A 15,602-nucleotide genomic window follows, 5' to 3' on the forward strand; every position below is an offset into this window, starting at 1 on the left:
TGACAAAGAAGCTGGAAGATGTTTGGCTTTTGAAAAGGAACACCCTCCTTTTGTACCCATGACCTTAACCAACATTACCAGGATTCTAAAGTCTGAAAAGGTAAGTTAGTAACTGGCACTATCCAGAGAAAATGCAAGCTCAGACTTTTAAGGAAGCTGTAAGAATTCTACCTTGATAATTATCAATATGTGGAGAGATGTCCATGATAGATTAAGCTTTTTTTTTTTTAAGCAGGTTAGAAAATAGCACATTTTATTCTATAGAGAGAGAGGGGAAAGTGAGAGAGCCGGGCAGAGGAAAAGAGTCTGAAAAAGTAAATATCAAAATATTAATTGTTAATTCTGGGTAGTGGAGTTACAGGCGATTTTCATCTTTTATTCCTTTTTGTATTTTTTTATGATCAGCATGTATTACTTTTGTTAAAAAAAAAAAAAGAACAAGGCAGTGAGGCTATTTTCACTTTGTAAAAGTCAAAATGTTTAACAACTCTATTTTACTGCTAGTCGGAACCTTGCAGAGCCACTTAGCCACTTAACTAGCTTCATACCTCTTGGGGAAATAAAAAAGAGCAGAATGGAGCTATAGATTTGAATCTAATGTTGCATTAGTCTTTTCAGTTATCTTCTACCTCCTGTATTTTCTACTGTAATAATGTAATTTAAGGCCTTCCACAATGAACAGTTCACTTTATTCCCTGGGTTTTCTATATAAACAGTTTTCAAGATATGATTTGGTTAAAAATAATTTGTTATAAAAATTCTGTTTGCAAATTAAACTGTAAAAGTATCAAAAAAAAAAAAAAGAGCAGAATGGAAAGTGGAAAAAATTTAATTCTGTACAAAAAAAATTCTAACATAAAGTGCTGTAATATACCATGGGCTTTGTATCGTGGTTCGAATTAGGTCCCCCATACTGTTAATGCACCAGGCGGCCACGGGTACACAGCAGGCCCTCCATCAAAGTGAGCACCCGTCCTTCTTCCTATTACTCATTTATTCCCATCACAGAGCGCCCAGTAGAGTGCTTGGAAGGGGCGGGGGGGGGGGGGGGGGGGAGATGTATATTTTTCTTCCAGATCTACACACTTTCCATTTTTCCAAGTCATTTCTCACTCCAATTTTCTTCCTTTCCTACTTCATCAGTTTTTCTAGTCCTCCTTCCTGGGGCTTTCTCCCAGTTGTTTTACTTTTTTTTTTTTTTTTAAGTATTCTTCTAAGATGAGTATTTTGAACACTATGGCTGCCACTCCAGAGCTGATACAATCACACACCCACTGTTTCAATTACTTCTTGTGGCGCAGCAAACCACCCCAAAACCCAGGGACACTCCTACACGCAGAAGCGGGGGTGGGCGGCTGGTGCCTCCCTGGTGGAGGGGAGGCAGGAAATGCTGCGTGGGTTGCCCTTCCATATATCATTCATGATTCTTCGGGTCAGGAAGTCAAGTAGAGCTCATCTCTGCTCCAGGATGTGTCAGGTGGGCCTGCTTGGCTGGTGCTGGAGGGTCCCCGGTGGTCCTGCTCATGCATCTGGAGTCCTGCGCCTGGCTGTCAGTTGGGGTGCCTTGGTCTCGATATGGCCATTCTCCGTTCAAATGTTCTTATTCAGTAGTTCAGCCTCTGCCTAGTGGCTGGTTTCCTTGAGGGTGAAAATGGAAACTCCAAAGGCTTCTTAAGACCTAGGAGTGAAGTCCCACAGCACCACCCCCCTGATTCTGTTGGCCAAAGCGAATCACAGGGCCAGCCCCCATTCATGGGGTTGGGGAAACAGATTTCACCTCTTAATGCAGGAGTAGCAAAGTCACCTTGGAAAAGGTTATGCGGAGTGAAAGGGGTTGTTGTGGCCATCTTTAGAAACAATCTACTCAACATAAAAAGTTTAAGATTTTATTATTATCATTTTTATTTATTTATTATTTTTTAAAATTAAGCTGTACACCCAGTGTGGGGCTTGAACTCACAGTCCCAAGATCAAGAGTTGCATGCTCTACCTACTGAGCCAGGCACCCCTGAGAGTTCAAGATTTAAAAAAAAAAGAAAATTTAATGAGCTTAAAAACCACGGTAATTAGTATAATGAAAATAATAAATAATATTCACTAGTCAGAGAGGATGTTTTTCCTAATCTGTGTGACACTTTCACTTTATGAATCAGCCCTTGCTTGCCTCTCATCTCTACTTTATGTCATAGTAGGCCAAGAAATCATAAGTTCTGGGTATGGAAGAGAAGTCCTTGCCTGTCACCCTTCGCCAACATTTCACCACACAGCTGTTCCCTCTCAGCCTCCCTCCTGAGCATGTAGTTTTCCAGAGACCCACCCTCAGTTCTCTTATCTCTTGTTTACTCTTCCTAGGGGATTGCAGCCACTCTGGCTTCAGCTGCCACCTATACCCTGATTACTCCCAGATTTTAATCTCTGGCCCAGATCTTTCTCTCCTGGGCTCCAGACCTGAAATTCCAACTGCATCCTGGGCATCTCTATTTGGATGTCCCGCAGGTAATCTTATCTTTATATGTCCTAAATCAGATTTGACATTTATTCCTCTCCACCAAAACCTACCTCCCTATGGCCTGTTCGTTGGGCAACAGGGTTCTGTTTCATCCAGTGAATCAAGCCAGAACCTGGCAATCCTCCACATCTCCCTCTTTCTCATGCCCCCTTCCAGTGAATTGCCAAATTCTGTTGTTTCCTGCTATTTCTATTCTGTTCTTTCCATGCCTGCCACTGTTTCCTTTGTTTAGGCCAGCATCATCTTTGCTGTCTACATTATTGCAAAAGCCTTCTCACTGGTGTTAGACCTCCACCCTTCTGGTCCATGCTCCACACTGAGCCAAAATGGGCTTTCTATACCATCATTCCTTGCTAAAATCTGTCAGTAGGTCCCCATTGTCCTCAGGATAGAAGTTCTACTTCCACATTCCTTAGCATGTCATGCAAAGGGCTGCTTCCCTTAACACCCTAAGCTCCTCATCCTACCTCTCAAATCTGTGATCCAGACAGTTCCAAGCGCCCTGAATCCCCAATGGTCTCTCTAGTCTCCACCTCTCCTCTCGCTTAGGGATCAGCTGAGCAAAGCCTTCCCTCATGCCTTCCTTGGCCCTCCTAGGACACTCTGTGCACACCCCTTTCCTAGCATTTACCACACTCTATAGTCATGGTGGCCTCATATATTTATTTCTCCTGCTATACTGGAAGCTCCTTCCGCATACTTTTATTGTTTTTCCTCAGTGTTCAGCTAGCGCCTGGCATATGGTAGGGCAATGGATGAATGGTGATGATACCCACAGACTCAAAGAAGCAATGGGAACATGCTGTCAGTCACACTGTTTTAATTCCGTAACTCAACTGAAGGCTCTTTACATGTCAGCCGCACCGCCACTTCCTTCATTATTCTGATGGAAGGAGAAACCAGCACCATCAGCAGGAAGGGTCGGCGTCTATCTGAGATACTGCTTACTACTGCCCAGGACTTTTTTTTAGTCATGCCCAAGATGAAAGTTTTGCATGTGTGGTCCTGCAGTGATGCAAGCTAGGGGTAAGAGATAGGAGGATCTATACTTCTGCCCTAGGTGTTTGTCCACATTCTGTCTGTAACTCCTTTGGGTCTTCAGAGACAACCTACAATTTTATTTCCTCCATTAAAAAAATCTTTGATCTGGGCCAGAAAGATTGTGACATGGCTACCACCTTGAAGGAGCTCAGATCTGGGTGTAGTATAAGCAGGATTCAATATTGTAAAATACTTCTTGCAGTAAGATGTGATATGTGTGGGGTGCCTGGGTGGCTCAGTCATTAAGCGGCTGCCTTCGGCTCAGGTCATGATCCCAGGGTCCTGGGATCAAGCCCCGCACTGGGCTCCCTGCTCAGCGGGAAGCCTGCTTCCCCCTCTCCCACTCCCCTCTGCTTGTGTTCCCTCTCTCACTGTGTCTCTCTCTGTCAAATAAATAAATAAAATCTTAAAAAAAAAAAGATGTTATATGTGCTCCACACCCAGCATGGAGTATGGACAAAGTGCTGTGGGAGCAGAGAACAGTGGACTCATCTTGAAGTTATCAAGGAAGGCTTCAACAAGGTGGCAGTAGAACAAAAGAAGCCAAAGGAGCCTTTCAACGATAAAAATATATATTTCTTCCAAGACACCATGGCTCCTGTTACACTTTAAAGAAAATCTATATTTCACACTATGGCCTATAAATTCCTCAGTAATCTGGCTCCTCCTGCCTCACTCTCCAACCCTGCCCTCCCCCATCCCCTCCTTCCCCCAGCACCCTCTAAACCTCCAGCCACACTGCATCACAGAGCAAACTCCTTCCTGGTAGGACGCTGTCATAGCTGTTCCCTCTACTCAGGTACATTCTCCCTGAATCTGCCTACCCTCTCATTAGGTTTTCAGCTTAAGTCTCTTCCTCAAAGCAAGATTCTCTTATCTCCTAAATCAAACCACAATCATAGGCACAATCATATTATCCTGTCACCCATTGCAATTCTATGTGTTGTAGTTAACTTCACCTTCATAAGTGCTTTTATTATATATAGAGAGAGAGAGAGAAGAGAGAGAGAGAGGGAGAGAGAGACTTGTCTTTGTCTTCCCGTCTAGGCTTTTTGAGAGCAGGGACTTGGACTGTTTTGTTCCTTGCAGTTGTCCGGGTACCTAGAACACATAGTACGTGTTCAATAAATATTTGTTGAACAGACTGGATAAATGAGCAACACAATGTTTACTGAATGAGGACATGGCTTAGAGATGTGGAATTGTACCATATGTTTGAGGAATAGCAAGTCATTTGCTATGGCTTTGGACAAGGGTATATCTGGGGAGGAGAGGAGCTTGGAAGGGGGGGAGAGGAGTTGGGGGCAGACTATACAGCTCTGAATGGAATAGTCTCTTATCTCCTAGGCAACAGGAGCCAAGGATCCTTTTTTAAGTAGGGAGTGTCATGATTGGATCATGACTTTCAAAAAACACCACTCCAGTGGAGTGTGGAGAGTTTGGGCACCACAAACCAGCTGGGGTGGGGCTGGAGTTTGGGTGGGGAGATTGCAGCTGATTTAATCCAGGGGAGAGTTGACACAGAGACTGACCTAGAGTAACAACTGAAGGACAGAAATGAAAAGTGAGGAAAAAGATATTTTAGAGGCAAAACTGTTGGAATCTGGAGACCAACTGGATCCAGGACTTTGAGGGAGAAGGTGAAGGCTGGATGGGAGGTGATGAATCCATACAGGAAGGAGCAGAAATGATTTTAGTTTTGGTAATGTTGAGTCTGAGGTGCCTGAGGAACTTCTTTCTCTGAATCTCTAGGAATTGTGCCACCACCACACTGTTCCTCCTACCCCTTTTCTCTTTTCTTTCCTGTTTTGAATCACTCCCACAAGCCATGAATGCTCCCTGCTTCTCAGCGTGCTGGGGCATCATGCCAGCAGGCCCCACATTCCTGAAGAAGGGACTGGGTCCAGACCTGGAGGGCTGGCTGGCTGTGGCCACCCGAGGGGGCGGCTCCCTGACAGGAAGGAAGGCTGGCCTGTGGAGGGGGCGGCTCCCTGACAGGAAGGAAGGCTGGCCTGGTGGTTGGGCACAGAGTGGAGCTTCCACTGCGGCAGCAGGTGCCCGGAGCCAGCTGCTCCAACCCCTCAGGCTCAGATCAACAGGATGGGACAGCCCAGGCGGAAGGAAGCCTACAGGAAGAGGGACACCCCTGCAGACAGAGTGGAGGCATGGGGTGGAGGGGAGATAGGAAGAGCTGCCTGGGCTGCTGAGCTGGCGCCCCTCCAGCTGATTCAGGAGAGGCAGTGACAGGAGGCCATTCAATCCCCAGCCCTGGTCAGCTGTATTATTACTGCTGTTGTTGGCTACCCTGGGCCTCAGATATCAGAAGGAATCACTGGAAGATGTTCATGGATTTGCCGGTTTCTAAAATAATTCCCTTTCTATGCTCATTCTGTGGTTATTGGGAAAGAAAGGTCACTTGCATTACCTTTCAGTTACACGGAGAGGTGAGACAGCTTGAGGGAGGGGCAGTGATTTTTTGCCACGTGTTCAGCCTGTCCAAAGGAGATAAAATCTCTAGTTTGCTTTAAGCCGGGTTATCACTGCCCAAGTCTCCCAACAACAGCTGCTGTGAACGGGCACGCAACGGCCAAAAGAGGGCAAATCGGGAACGAAAGCAGAGTCACCCGCTCCAAATCTGAGGCCCTGGCTCTCCTCGGACCAGCCCAGGGGGTCGGAGGTGGGGTTGTCGGGGAGAAGAGGGCGGGTGGCGCTTTAGAGGGGGCGGTGTGTCTTTGACCAGGTGGGCATCCCCGCAGCATCCCCATCCCCAGGCGCGCTGGGGCGGGCGCCCGGCGACCCCAAGAGACCCCTCCCCACAAGCAGCTTCCAGGCAGGGCGTTTCCGGAGGCCCAGGTGGGGGTGGGGCCCACCTTTGAAACAGCTTGTAAAGACTGCAATTTAAACTTTACATTGAGCTCAAAACTCGATTCCGCAACCAAGCGTCGGCGCCACAAAAGGATAAAAACTCGGGTTTACAGCCCGTCATCACCCCATTGGTCCAGTTCCCAAGGCTTCCTGCAGTCCCCACACCTTTCTCTCGGCGGCCTAGAGAAAGGATGGGCGGGGAGGGCAGGGGCGGGCACTGCTGCCTGCAACGCAGAAGGGGAGGGCGAGCCCGCGCCCGTGGCCCGGGCGTGGGCGGGGGGCGCAGGAGCAGGTGTCGGCTCAGTGACAGGGTTCCCTTCCCTGCCCTCCCCGCCTCGGTGCTCCCCACAGCTCAGCGAGGCAAAACCCAGCAAATGCTCGAGAAATGCAGCTCAGTCGGTCAGCGGGCTCTGCTTTCTTGCCAGACGCCTAAGAGGACGGCGCTTCCAAATGCAAATCTCTTGGCTCCGGCGCCTTGGCTAGCAGCCGCCGCCTCCCCCGCCCGGCTGCCCGGCGTCCCGCCCACCCCGCGGCGGGCCGAGATGGGGCCCAGAGCAGAGGGGACGGGGCGGAGCGGGCATCCCTCCCCACCTCCCACGTGGGGTCGGCCCTCCGCAGTGCCTGGGCGCGCCGCCGCCGCGCCTCCGGGCTAGGCCCCCGCCCGCGGCACCGCCCCCTAGGCCGGGGCGGAGGACGGCAGGGGAGGGTGGGCGAAGGGTGGAGGGTGGGCGAGGGGTGGGGGGTGTCACTGAGTCAGGTGGCGGCGGGAGTTCCCTCGGGCAGGGTCGAGGGAACACGCTGCCGGGGATTGTGTACACGCTCCACTGACACAAGCTTCACGCTGCCGGGCAGCCGCTGATCACGCGTGGCCCCGGGAGCCCATTGGCCGGCGCCTCACACACCTTTGTCGCTGATTGGCCGGCCGCAGGCTCCGCCCCCACCCCCGCCCGCGGCGCGGGGCAGGCGGAGAGGCTACCTGAATGGGGAGGGGGCAGACGGCGCGGAGCGCGGCGGCGGCGGGAGCGGCGTCGAGTGTCTCCGGGCGTCCGTCTGTGGCCAAGCAGCCAAGCGGCATAGCAGCCAGTCAGCTCGCCGCCGGCGGCCAGGCAGCCAACCATGCTCAACTTCGGCGCTTCTCTCCAGCAGGCTGCGGTAAGTCACCTGGGGATGCCCCTGTCCTTCCCTTCCGCGCTGCGTCTGAGGGGCCAGCCGGGGCACCAACCCTGAGCCCTTGACATCAGCGGCGCCTGAGGACCGGGGCTGCAGCGGAGTCGTGGGGGAGGAAGGGGCTTTCTGCCTGCACACTGGGCATTGGTGAGGGCGTGTGTGTCATGGAGTGGGTCAGGACAGGCGGATTGGGATCTACAGACGAAGGGACAGGGGTCTTGCTCAAGGTGTAATGGGGAGGGGAAGGGGCAGCTCCGCTGGGACACTTGAGGCAGGTGAGGGGGAGGATGACTGTAGGGGCGCTTAGAGTGAGGAAGGGGCTGCTGCCCTGGCAGCGAGGACAGGGGAAGTGTGGAAGGGGAGTGTGTGTGTGTGTGTGTGGGGGGGTGACAAGGGGACTACCCTGCACCTGGCACCCGGGAGAGATGCCGCCGTCTGGATCAGGAATGCGACCCCGGGCGGGAGGGAGCTGCTTACTGGCATTTGAGGGGCGGGGTGTCCACAGGACAGGAGAGGGGGCTGTCCCTCTCGGGGGTCTGAGCGGAGGCTTGTGGTACCGGGGCTGCTCAGCAGACCGCCGGGGGCTGGGGGAGGGGGCGCCCGGCGTGGGCGCGGAGGAGTGGCACGTGGGCCCCGGACCGCCCAGGGGGGACGAGGAGGTGCGCCCCCAGACGTCGGCAGCGGACTTCCCACTCCCCGCGGGAGCAAGTGGCCGCCTTTTGAGGACCCCCTGGGAGGGGGGTAGGGAGCTGCCTTGGGGATGAGAGGGTGGAAAGCAGGAGCCAGCAGAGCGGGGCGGGGGATGTGGGCGGGGGGAGCCGGGGCCGCGAGACGCGGGGGCCGCGTGTCGAGGCGGGAGCCGCGGGCCGTGGGGCCGCGCGTCTGGAGCCGGAGCTTGTGGGGGCTGCACGTCTGGGAACCTGTGGAGACTCGGCGGGCGGAGATGGAGCTGCCGGAAACCGCGGGGAGGGGGCGCAGCGTCTGCGGGAAAGACGGGGTGGTCTGAGGTCCCGCGGGCGGCGTGGGCGGGAAGCGCCGAGGGCTCGGCCGGATCCCCGGGGGCTGCGGCCGGGAGGAGGGCGGGGGCCGGGTTTCCGCGGGGACCCGGCTCCTCCTCCGGCAGCTGAGGCGGAGGCCCGGGGGTGGGCCGGGAGCGGGTGCGCCCAGGGAGCTTCTCGTCCCCGAGTGACCCAGCCCCGGCCTCCGCCAGGGGCGGCAGCGAGGCCCAGCCCCGCTGTCGGTTCCTAAGGGAACGGCGGCTCTCCGGGAGTGGGGAGGGGCGGGCGCTCCCGGAGTCGGCGCCCGCGGCCCCGCCCCTCCCCGCGGGCTTGGGCGCGCACTGCCGGGCGGTTGGCGGCGGTGCCCGCGGCCCCTCCCCCGGGCCGGCGCGAGGGCGGGGGCCCGCGGGCTCAGGAAGTAGGTGAAAGGTGACGGCGCGGCAATTCCCAGTTCACGTTTCCTGCGCCGCCCGGAGCAGCCGCTGATCACGCTTTGTTCACATGCCTCGCCCCCTCCTCCCCCGCGCCCCCCGCCCTTCGCGGTCCAGCCAATCCGGGCCCGAGCCGCCGGGCAGGCTGGCCAATGGCGGGGGCAGGGGCGCGGGGACGTGCGAGCGGCGAGGAATGTTCCCAGTGACTCACCCGCGAGCCTCATTGAGGTTAGGGCGGCCCCATCCGTCTGTCCTCGCCAGCTAGGATCTCCCCCGCCGTCCGCCCCCGCCCCTCGTCTGCCTCCCCCGCCCGCGCCTCCACCCGCTCTTCCCTTTCCTGCCTCGCGCCCCACTCCTTTTCCTCCCCTCCCCGCTTCTCTTCCTGCCCTTCCCAGCTCACACTCCCCTTCCCTGCTTGCCCGCCTTTTCTCTTTTTTTCTTTCTTTGCATTGGCGTCTTGAGGCTTTTACACATACAAGAGTTGTCCGTTGCAGCTTACATAAAGGGGCGCGCGATTATGCAATAGCGTTATTAGTGAAATTTATAAAGAGCAGGGGTTCCTTTTCTAAGGATTTCAACACGAAGAGTGTATGCATTTTTTAAAACAAGCATTGGGAATAATACCTTGCAGCGTAAAGAATGCTTTTAGGTATTTTTACACGATCTCTGTTTAGACCGAAAGAGTGGGATCACATTAATGAAAAATGGGAGGTCGTGGGTAGTACCATTTTTTTTTTAAAGTGCAGTGTAAGGAACTTTAATATGAAGCATTAAACACTTGATGGAGCTGTACAAATAAATGCCAAGCATGTGCTGTCATTCTTGTCATCAGTTATTTTAAAAATTAAAATACGTTCGATTGGACTATTGCAGATTCATTACAGTCAGGTTTTTGCAAATTCTGGGTAGAAGATTAAATTTTATGATTGGCCATTTTTTAGTAGTGGTGCATTAGCTGGTCATAGTTGTGCATAGCAAACCACTGTGTTAAATAGATCTAGTGAAAAGGAACACAAACATGAAGAACCTGAAGTTTCAATAAAGCTTTGGGATTTTTTCACATATTTCACTTTATCTCTGTTTACCAGAGATAATCAAGCTATGAAAGATTTCAAATAACTTAATGCAGTAATTTTAAAGAGACACTGAGGATTTCTGTGCTGTTGATTTTATTCTAAAGCGAAAGTGACTTACCAAAGGTCAGACCCATATCATCAGGCCAGAGCTCTGTCCACTACACTTTGCCTTTTTAAGAAAATTGTGGGGTTTTTTTTCCCTATTAGGAACTGGTATCTCAAAAGTCCTCATGCCACATCTGTAGTATTGAAAAAAGAACTTTTTTTTTTTTTTAAAGATTTTATTTATTTGACAGAGACACAGCGAGAGAGGGAACACAAGCAGGGGGAGCGAGAGAGGGAGAAGCAGGCCTCCTGCTGAGCAGGGAGCCCGATGCGGGGCTCAATCCCAGGACCCTGGGATCATGACCTGAGCGGAAGGCAGACGCTTAACGACTGAGCCACCCAGGTGCCCCGAAAAAAGAACTTTTGTGGAGCATTCCCTTAGCTATTTTGTCTGACCCCAGTTGCAAATGGCTATTCTGGAGAGAATATGAAATTTCTAAATCAAGTTCTTCTCTTTTTTGAATCATACATGCATTGTTTTCTTTTAGCTTTGGTCTCCTTAATGGTGATAAGGTGCTCCTTTCTCCCTTGCAAGGATATCAGTCTTCAACCCTAAGTGTGAAAGAATGAGGAGGATTTTATTGATTTTACCATTACCATTAGTTGGAGTGAGAGAAAAATTATTTCAGAAACTTGGAAAGTTGTGCGAATTGTAAAGAAAAAGTTGTGTGTTACTCTGTGTTATTTGTATGACAAAAATGTGCTTATAATCATTTGATTTTTTAGGAGGAAAGGATGGAAATGATTTCTGAAAGATCAAAAGAGAGTGTGTATTCATGGAACAAAACTGCAGAAAAGAGTGATTTTGAAGCTGTAGAAGCACTTATGTCAATGAGCTGCAGTTGGAAGTCTGATTTTAAGAAATATATTGAAAACAGACCTGTTACTCCAGTATCCGATATGTCCGAGGAAGAGAATCTACTCCCGGGTACACCCGATTTTCATACGATCCCAGCATTTGTAAGTATTATTGTTTTTAAGATGAGAATGCAGATGACAGAATTTTTTAAAATTTACATAATGAACTGAAGTTCTCATGCCCGTTTCCTGTATATTTTTCTTTTCTAGTGTTTGACTCCACCTTACAGTCCTTCTGACTTTGAACCCTCTCAAGTGTCAAATTTGATGGCATCAGCGCCATCTACTGGACACTTCAAATCATTCTCAGATACTGCCAAGCCTCACATCGTTGCCCCTTTCAAAGACGAAGATAAGAGCCCAGTACCTGGCCCCAAACTCCCCAAGGCGCAGGCCACAAGTGTGATCCGTCATACAGCTGATGCCCAGCTGTGTAACCACCGATCTTGCCCAGTGAAAGCAGCCAGCATTCTCAACTATCAGGACAATTCTTTCCGAAGAAGAACCCACATAAATGTTGAGGCTGCAAGAAAAAACATACCCTGCGCAGCTGTGTCACCAAACAGATCCAAGTGTGAGAGAAACACAGCGGCAGATGTTGATGAGAAAGCAAGTCCTGCACTTTATGACTTTTCTGTGCCTTCCTCAGAAACCGTCATCTGTAGACCTCAGCCAGCCCCTGTGTCCCCACAGCAGAAGTCAGTGTTGGTCTCTCCACCTGCAGTATCAACAGGGGGAGTGCCACCTATGCCAGTCATCTGTCAGATGGTTCCCCTCCCTGCAAACAACCCTGTTGTGACAACCGTCGTTCCTAGCACTCCACCCAGTCAGCCACCAGCTGTCTGCCCGCCTGTTGTGTTCATGGGCACTCAGGTGCCCAAAGGCGCTGTCATGTTTGTCGTACCCCAGCCCGTTGTTCAGAACCCAAAGCCTCCAGTGGTGAGCCCAAATGGCACCAGACTCTCTCCTATTGCCCCTGCTCCAGGGTTTTCCCCTTCCGCAGCAAAAGTCACTCCTCAGATTGACTCCTCCAGGATAAGAAGTCACATCTGTAGCCATCCAGGATGTGGCAAGACATACTTTAAAAGCTCTCATCTGAAGGCCCACATGAGAACACACACAGGTACCAACCATTTATTTGTGTCTTAGAAGTTTAGATGAATATTTTTAGGCCATGATCACAAATACAAACCAAGCATGTTACAGAAGAACTTGCTCTATTAGCCAGTTCAGTGGCTGATATTACCAGTACAAGTTCCTGCAAAAGATTCATCAAGGTGTTTTTGTCTTAATTTCTCAAATGATTAAGTGTCTGAGTAGTTACTTTAGTAAAGTATCTCTAAAGCCTTTGTACCATAGTTGAAGTCAGAAAACCTTTTTGTTTTCGGCTTTTTATAAAAGGAAGATTCCTATAAATGCGACAGAGTGAAAGTTGAAAATAGAGCAGTATACGTATTCGCTTGACAGTTGATTCATTTAGTAGCTTTTATTTTGAAAAGATTCTCTTAAGATATTTTAACATGTATATCTTTAGATATAATTAGATATGTAATTTCCAGTGATTTGGTAAATGCATAGTAACGATGATCTGAATTTCTTTGTCTCAGGAGAAAAGCCTTTTAGCTGTAGCTGGAAAGGCTGTGAAAGGAGGTTTGCCCGTTCTGATGAACTGTCCAGACACCGGCGAACCCACACAGGGGAAAAGAAATTTGCTTGCCCCATGTGTGACCGACGATTCATGAGGAGTGACCATTTGACCAAGCATGCCCGGCGCCATCTGTCAGCCAAGAAGCTACCAAACTGGCAGATGGAAGTGAGCAAGTTAAACGACATTGCCTTACCTCCAACCCCTGCCCCCACACAGTGACCGCTCAGAAGGTGAGAATCAGAAGTAACTTTGGTCACAGCCAGGAGCCAGCGGTGATATAAAAATGCTTCCACTGCAAGTCTGTGGCCCTCCAGTGTGGGCCGAGAGCAGAAGCCCTGCAGCCTGAGGAGGAGGCTCAGCCTGAGTTAGAGGACAAGAAGTGCTGCGGCCACAGGCAGGTCACAGAGTGGCAGGATTCATTTCTTATCACATAAGAGAGATGAGAAAGCTTTTATTCCTTTAAATATTTTTTGAAGGTTTCAGATGAGGTCAACACAGGTAGCACAGATTTTGAATTTGTGTGCACAATTTATTACTTCATTTTCACCATTTATACTTGAGACCAACTTTTCAGTGTGATTCTTCTAAAGCACTGGTTTCAAGAGTAGAGAGACTGGAAATAAACATTACGGTACAGAGATGGAGATGGAAAATCGATTTGTATTATTACGAATATTGGCATCTTTTCCTAGTTACCTTGTTTACTATTCCTAGTCTTTCCAGTCAACTTCGTGGATGTAGTTGTTAAATATATCTAGAACTAGCATTTTTATACTTGCTAACATTTGGAATTAAGCAGCTGTATATTGCTAAAGAGGACCCAAAGAATTGGAATCCTCAATAATTTAATTGCTTTGAAGTATAGCTACAGTTTTTTTGCATTTCTGTTTTGAAAGTTTAACAGATGACTATATCTAGGCATTTTATTATGCTTTGAACTTTAGTTTGCCTGCAATTTCTTGTGTAGATTTGAAAATTGTATACCAATGTGTTTTCTGTAGACTCTAAGATACATTGCACTTTGTTTAGAAAAGAAATTTGAAAATAAAAATATATATTGTAAAGAAGGGATACCAAGAATTTTAGATAACTCCTTGAAAAAGATGGCTTATGTCATCAGTAAAGTACCCTTATATTATGAGGATGTAATGTGTGCTTTATTGAATTAGAAAGTTAGTGACCTTTATTCACATGGACAGATGTTGTCCTGTTAATTTATAGGAGTTTTGGGGGGGGTTTGGGGGGGGAGGTGGAACTGGGTGAGTAGAAGTTGGTTAAAACATTCACTTTTGTTAACAGTATTTCTGTTACATTCTGTTGTATAGTGGATGATATACAGAGTGGTAAAACAAAAGTAAATGGTTTAAAATATATAGTGAAAAATGGCACTATCTTCCCATTTAACATTTTTCTCTTGGGTATTGATTTCTGACATCAAAACTTGGACCCTTGGAAAACAAGAATTTTCTTTTAATAAAAAAAACTTTGTGATTTACAATTTGCACAATATTTCTTTTGTTGTACTTTATATCTTGTTTACAATAAAGAATTTCCTTTGGTATATTTACTTGGTTGATTGCATTTGTTGAAAACCATCCTCAGTCTAACCATGACAGCGATCACTTACGGTACTATCCAGAGACTTAGTGTCTGAATTTCTCTAGGAGCTTCATTCAAATTTAGAACTGTAAGAGTGTATTCTTAACAGGAATCAATTTATAGAGAGTATACAGAGTGAGACCTGGTATCCACATATTCATTGAGATAATTTGCAAGCCTGCCCAGTCTAAGAAACCAACACATTTTAAACATTCTTTCACATTTTGATGATTTGGAATTGAAGTATAGCTTTGGCTCTCAGCAAAACCTTAAGTAGCATTAAGTTAAAGGGCATACCACAGTGAATAATTACAAGCAATGAGACTGCTGCAGCAAATGAAAAGGAGCCTGACCTGTTAAATAGAGCGTAAATTACTCACCTCTAGAAGTTAGATTAGCTCAGGCCATTAAGTGAAACCTTAAATGCAATAAACATACTGGTACTTAAGCTGCATGAAAGGTAATACACCTGGGAGGAGAAACACTTGCTAGTCACTTGTCAGTGGAACTAGGAACTATAAATGCTACTTGGTGTATTGAGTATAATTCTGGAGATAGCTATTTTAGTTGGCTCTGAAACTACTGCTTGTCATGAGAGAACATCTGCAGTGTCCAACTTAACCATTGACCTGAACGAAGTCTGGCTTACTGTTGAACACCCATGGGAAGGGGCAATGTAATGTACTCACTTGGCACCAGTTATAAGACAAGCATCCCGGGTTATCTGTGCACCTGTTGCTATTTATTTCTTGGAAACTTACCACCACCCAAGTACAACACAGCTGCTGGGGAGGGGCCTTGCTGTTCTGCATCTTCTATGCTGGGAACCCCGGGCCATCCTGACGCAGTTCCTCATGATGGTAGGTCTTCAGATGTGGGAGTACAGGAAGGTAGCTGACCGAGTACCCACCCCCTTGTAATGGCATGGCCAGCGGAAATGTGCCACCATTGCTGTATTCCCAGTCCTAGTTGGCATCGGAGACTTTTCCTTAGAAATTTTGTAAATCAAATTTTAACAGTAATATATTTGAGTTTTATGTTCATGCAGGCTCTGATCTTGATGCAAAAGTTCCCCCAAACAAGAACATTTGGAGCGTGTAATGATAATGTGTTAGTGTAGCTTTAGCACTAGTTTTGGTGGTTTCCTCCCTGACATAAGTTGGACTGTATGAAATTGCTGATATTCAAGCTGTTTTAACACTTAATTCTTTTTAGATAATTTTAGACTTAGAGCTGCAAAACTAGAGTTCCCATTTACCTTTTATCCAGCTTTCGCTTGTAACATCTTACCTGGTCATAGAACAT

The 15,602-nt window shown here is 48.7% G+C and overlaps 1 protein-coding gene across 1 annotated transcript; it reads left to right on the forward strand.

Annotated features, from left to right (window-relative positions):
* The first annotated feature begins 7,387 nt into the window (after positions 1–7,387).
* On the forward strand, positions 7,388–14,261 carry KLF10 (KLF transcription factor 10). Its single transcript, XM_036120137.2, has 4 exons — positions 7,388–7,567; positions 10,919–11,152; positions 11,261–12,173; positions 12,658–14,261. The coding sequence occupies exons 1-4, from the start codon at positions 7,532–7,534 to the stop codon at positions 12,915–12,917; spliced, it is 1,443 nt and encodes a 480-aa protein (XP_035976030.1). The 5' UTR covers positions 7,388–7,531; the 3' UTR covers positions 12,918–14,261.
* Positions 14,262–15,602: the final 1,341 nt, after the last annotated feature.

The sequence above is a fragment of the Halichoerus grypus genome, chromosome 5 (assembly GCF_964656455.1).
Source record: "Halichoerus grypus chromosome 5, mHalGry1.hap1.1, whole genome shotgun sequence".
Lineage (NCBI taxonomy): Eukaryota > Metazoa > Chordata > Mammalia > Carnivora > Phocidae > Halichoerus > Halichoerus grypus.